The sequence below is a fragment of the Salvelinus sp. IW2-2015 genome, unplaced genomic scaffold (assembly GCF_002910315.2).
Source record: "Salvelinus sp. IW2-2015 unplaced genomic scaffold, ASM291031v2 Un_scaffold4212, whole genome shotgun sequence".
In the NCBI taxonomy this organism is placed as follows: Eukaryota; Metazoa; Chordata; class Actinopteri; order Salmoniformes; family Salmonidae; genus Salvelinus; species Salvelinus sp. IW2-2015.
In genome coordinates this window covers 4,318-9,411 of record NW_019945483.1, presented here as the reverse complement: position 1 = coordinate 9,411, position 5,094 = coordinate 4,318, and the positions used below count along the sequence as shown (strand labels likewise).

Below are 5,094 nucleotides of genomic sequence, written 5' to 3'. Positions count from 1 at the left end.
TCAGGGCATGTTGGTCCTCAGGACAACATCCAACCCCCCCCCACCCCCTCAACAGCCTTATCAGGGCATGTTGGTCCTCAGGACAAACAATCTAGACCCACCCCCCCTTAACAGCCTTATCAGGGAGTCAGATCAGGGCATGCTGGTCCCTCAGGACAACATCCAGACCCCCCACCCCCCACCCCCCCTTAACAGCCTTATCAGGGAGTCAGATCAGGGCATGCTGGTCCCTCAGGACAACATCCAGACCCCCACCCCACCCCACCCCCCTTAACAGCCTTATCAGGGAGTCAGATCAGGGCATGTTGGTCCTCAGGACAACATCCGACCCCCCCCCTCAACAGCCTTATCAGGGCATGTTGGTCCTCAGGACAACATCCAGACCCCCCACCCTTAACAGCCTTATCAGGGCATGTTGTCCTCAGGACAACCATCCACGCACCCCCCCCCCCCCCCCCCCCCCACTTAACAGCCTTATCAGGGAGTCAGATCAGGGCATGCTGGTCCCTCAGGACAACATCCAGACCCACCCACCCCACCCCCCCTTAACAGCCTTATCAGGGAGTCAGATCAGGGCATGTTGGTCCTCAGACAAACATCCAGACCCCCCCCCCCCCACCCCCTCAACAGCCTTATCAGGGCATGTTGGTTCCTCAGGACAACATCTAGACCCCACCCCCCCTTAACAGCTTATCAGGGAGTCAGATCGGCATGCTGGTCCCTCAGGACAACATCCAGACCCCCCACCCCCCCCCCCCCCTTAACAGCCTTATCCAGGGAGTCAGATCAGGCATGCTGGTCCCTCAGGACAACATCCAGACCCCCCACCCCACCCCCCCTTAACAGCCTTATCAGGGAGTCGATCAGGGCTGTTGTCCTCAGGACAACATCCAGACCCCCCCCCCTCAACAGCCTTATCAGGGCATGTTGGTCCTCAGACAACATCCGACCCCCACCCTTAACAGCCTTATCAGGGCATGTTGGTCCGCCGACAACATCCAGACCCCCCCCCTCAACAGCCTTATCAGGGCATGTTGGTCCTCAGGACAACACCCAGACCCCCCACCCCTTAACAGCTTATCTGGGAGTCAGATCAGGGCATGTTGGTCCCATGTTGGTCCCTTTGTCCGGTCAGACATGTAGGGTTAAGGAGACATGAGGACACTCTGTCAAACACCGAGCAAAGATCGTTCTACTATGTTATTAAATGATAAGAATGAAATGAAAAGTTAAGGGATACTATAGGAGTCATTCATGCCCAAAACCCCCCCTTGACCACTGTATAAAACCTCTTAACAGGCCTCCCAAACTCAGCCTGGCTTTAATAGAAGCTCTCTCTTCTTCATGGTCCTTCAAGCTGGATAAACCTGACATAAGATGGCTGCTCTCTCTCACCCACCTTGTTTCTTGAGCTCTTCCAGCTGTTTCTTCCTTTAGGTCCAGCTGGTCAGTGAGTCTGGAGCTGAGTCCAGCGCAGCATTCGCCTCATCTAGGTTGATCTGATGAGAGAGAAGAGGACAGAGAGACGAGCAAGAGAGAACAGAGGAGCGAGAGAGAGAGAGACGGAAGAGAGACAGAAGGGAGAACAGAGAGAGAACAGAGAGAGAGCAACAGCGACCAGAGACAGCAGACAGAGAGAGAAAGACGAGAGAGACGACGAGACCAGAGGACGAGGAAAAGACAAAAGAAGAAAGTAAGAGAGAGAGACCAGAGACAGAGACAGACAGAGAGCCAAGAGAGAGAGAGACACGAGCGAGAGAGAAGCAGACGAAGAGCGAGAGAGAGCGACGAGAGAGCGAGAGCAGAAGCGAGAGAGACAGAGAACGAGAGAGACAGAGAGGGACGAGCAGAGAAGCGAGAGAGACAGAGCAGAGGAGGGAGACGAGAGCGAAGACGGAGAGCAGAGGGAGACCAGAGAGAGACACGAGGCGAGGAGGAGAGAGACAGAGCGAGAAGACAGAGCGAGAGAGACAGAGCGAGAGACAGAGCAGGAGAAGGACGAGAGAAGACAGAGCGAGGAGAGGAACAGAGAAGAGAGAGACAGAGCGAGAGAGACGAGAACGAACAGAACAGAGAGAGAGAGCGACGAGAGCGAGGAGCAGAGACAGCGAGAGAGACAGTAGCGAGAGAACAGAGCGAGGGACAGAGCGAGAGAGCGAGGAAGCAGAGCGAGAGAGAACAGAGAGAGAGAGAGACCGACGCGAGAGAGAGACAAGCGAGAGAGAGAGAACAGAGAGAGACGAGATATAAGTAGACAATAAGTCAGAATGTAACAAAGGACTATACGATTGAGGAGTGGATGTGTACTGTGATGAAATTCGTTATGAAGTGTCCTACCTTAAGTCTGAGGCTCTGTCCTCCAGCTTAAGTGCTTTTCTCCTCCACTCGTCCTTCTCCCTCTTGTATTTATCAAGTCTGACGAATACATGGCTTTCTCTTCTGTTGGGAGGAGACACAGAGAGAGGTCATATCTTTATAGAGACCAGAAGAGCTCTATTTTCTCTATCGGAGTTGATGTTTGCCTTTAGATGAGACCGGTCCCAGATCTGTGTTTGTATAGCATCAAGTTGGCTATACAGCATAATAGATCTGTACCAGGCTATATTCTCACTACAGCCTCAGTGACCATAGAGTTGGCTATATACCACTATAGATATGGTACCAGGCTATATAATCACTACAGCCTCAGTGACCATAGAGTTGGCTATACAGCACTAACGAATCTGGATACCAGGCTATATTCTCACTACAGCCTCAGTGACCATAGAGTTGGCTAACAGATCTGGATACCAAAAATAATCAACAAGCATTACAGCAGAGAGGCTAGCCTGGTCCCAGAYCTGTTAGTGTTCTTGCCAACTCCTATGGTCCTTATCATGGCATTACACCGATCATAGACGCTATCTACACAGCACAAACTGATCTGGGATCAGACTAGCGGAGGCCAGTAGTCTTGCCTTGCTGGAACTGCTCTAGCACCATCTGSAGGTTGGACAGGGACACGGCGTACTGGTTGACCTGGTCCTGTGCTGCTCTGAGCTGGATCAAGGCCTCGTCTCTCTGCCTCACCGTTCCACTCAGCTGCTCCTGGAGAGACTCCACCTGGAGAGACGCCTGGTGGCTACAAGACAAACAAGAAGAAGATGACTCACGTTTTCCTCCTCCTCCTCTTTGATACCCAAACCTCGKTGTGTCTTTCMGAGGGGTTGGGGATAGTGAAAGAACACAAACTTTCCATTGGACGTACATTTCTGTGTTCGTCGGACACGGGACGATAAAGTTTTTATCCGTCTGTAACTGAACCATCACCAGTGATAAACAGACCATCTGTTTTCAGGGTTGTGTTCATTAGGACACACAGTAGCAAATAATGTTTCAAGACGTTTCAAAAACGTTCAGATAGTACTTCCCCGTTTCATCGTCGTGCCTACTGAACATGTTTACCTGGTGCTCTCCACCTGACTTGAGGAAGTGGCCAGTCTGTCGTCCAATAGCGTGACTCTCTTGCGTAGCTCCGCCTCCCTGTCCTCAGCAGCCAGGACCTCCCGTGTGTAGGTGTCCTCTATCTCCAGCAGGTGGTTACGTAGCCGGTCCAGCTCCAACTTCAACCGCTGCTCTCTGTCCTTCACATGCTGCAGCTGAGAGAGATCTCATTTCAGAGGTGGTTGTATGTTTTACGGTAAATGGTGCCCGTCCAGGGGTTTTCTGTTAGGAAATGGTCGTCCTCTGTGTATGTGGCGTCAGGTTCTGTTAGTAATGTGCCGTCCAGGTTTCTGTTGTAATAATGGGCCCGTTTTACTCAGGGTTTCTGTGTCAGGAAAAACCGGATGGGCACGTTCAGGGTTTCTAGTTAGGAAAAGATGGTGGCCGTCATGGGTTTCTGTTAGAATGGTGCCCGTCCAGGTTTCTGTTAGAAAATGTGCCGTCCAGGGTTTCTGTTAGAAAATGGTGGCCGTCCAGGGTTTCTGGTTAGTAAAATGGTGCCCGTCAGGTGTATGTTTAGGAAAATGGTGCCGTCCAGGTTTCTGTTAGTAAATGGTGCCCGTCCGGGTTTCTGTTAGGAAAAATGGTGCCGTCAGGGTTCCTGTTAGAAAATGGTGGCCGTCCAGGGTTTCTGTTAGGAAATGGTGCCCGTCCAGGGTTTCTGTTGGAAAATGGTGGCCCGTCCAGGGTTTCTGTTAGTAATGGTGCCGTCCAGGGTTTCTGTTGAAAATGGTGCCAGTCCAGGGTTCTGTTAGTAAAATGGGGCCGTCCAGGGTTTCTGTTAGAAATGGTGCCGTCCAGGGTTTCTGTTAGGAAAATGGTGCCCGTCCAGGGTTTCTGTTAGGAAAATGGTGCCGTCCAGGGTTTCTGTTAGGAAAAGTGGTGCCCGTCCAGGGTTTCTGTTAGAAATGGTGGCCGTCCAGGGTTCCTGTTAGGTAAAATGGTGCCCGTCCAGGGTTCTGTTAGTAAATGGTGCCCGTCCAGGGTTTGTTGTAATGGTGCCCGTCCAGGGTGGAAATGGTGGCTTGTTATTATTAAAACATAAATGGCGTAGAAAATGTAAATGGAAGAAATTTGCATTTACCCACCCTAGCAACTGCTATTATTTGAAGGACACCTGTTAGCGGGGTTGTTAACACCATTAATAACAGCGGTACGTGAGCGGTCCGTAACACTTTCATGAGCAGTACATGACACATTCAATCACATACGGTAAACATCATACCAATAAGTACACATTCATGAGCAGTACGTACAATTCAGTGAACATATCATGACCACATTCATGAGCAGTCTGTAACACAATCATAACAATACGTAAACATTCATGATACATTCCATATCAGATATATTTATGGATAGTATATGGCAATCAATATTATTTTGTTAGTGAAATATCTGCTATTGGTTTAATTCAAACCCATGTGCCCCCCATATCCCTGTGTCCTTTCCCCTGTTCTTTCTCTCTCTCTCCTTATGTTCTCTTGGTCTGTCTTTCCCTGTATTCTCCGCTCCATTCTCTCTCTCTCTCTCTCTCGTCTTCTGTCTTGTCTTGTCCGCTCGTCTGTCTCCTCTCACTTGCCCTGTCTCTCTCTCTCTCCCTGTTGTCTC

General features: G+C 50.5%; 1 protein-coding gene across 1 annotated transcript in view; it reads right to left on the bottom strand.

Moving 5' to 3' along the window:
* Positions 1–2,338: 2,338 nt before the first annotated feature.
* Positions 2,339–5,094, bottom strand: part of LOC112077031 (thyroid receptor-interacting protein 11-like) — a gene marked incomplete at its 5' end in the record, with an annotated part of 5,880 nt that continues 3,124 nt past the window's right edge. Inside the window, 3 exons of the mRNA XM_024143639.2 lie at positions 2,339–2,439; positions 2,958–3,121; positions 3,445–3,638. Coding sequence (XP_023999407.1) covers positions 2,339–2,439; positions 2,958–3,121; positions 3,445–3,638 — 459 coding nt within the window. The remainder of the gene's footprint in view (positions 2,440–2,957; positions 3,122–3,444; positions 3,639–5,094) is intronic.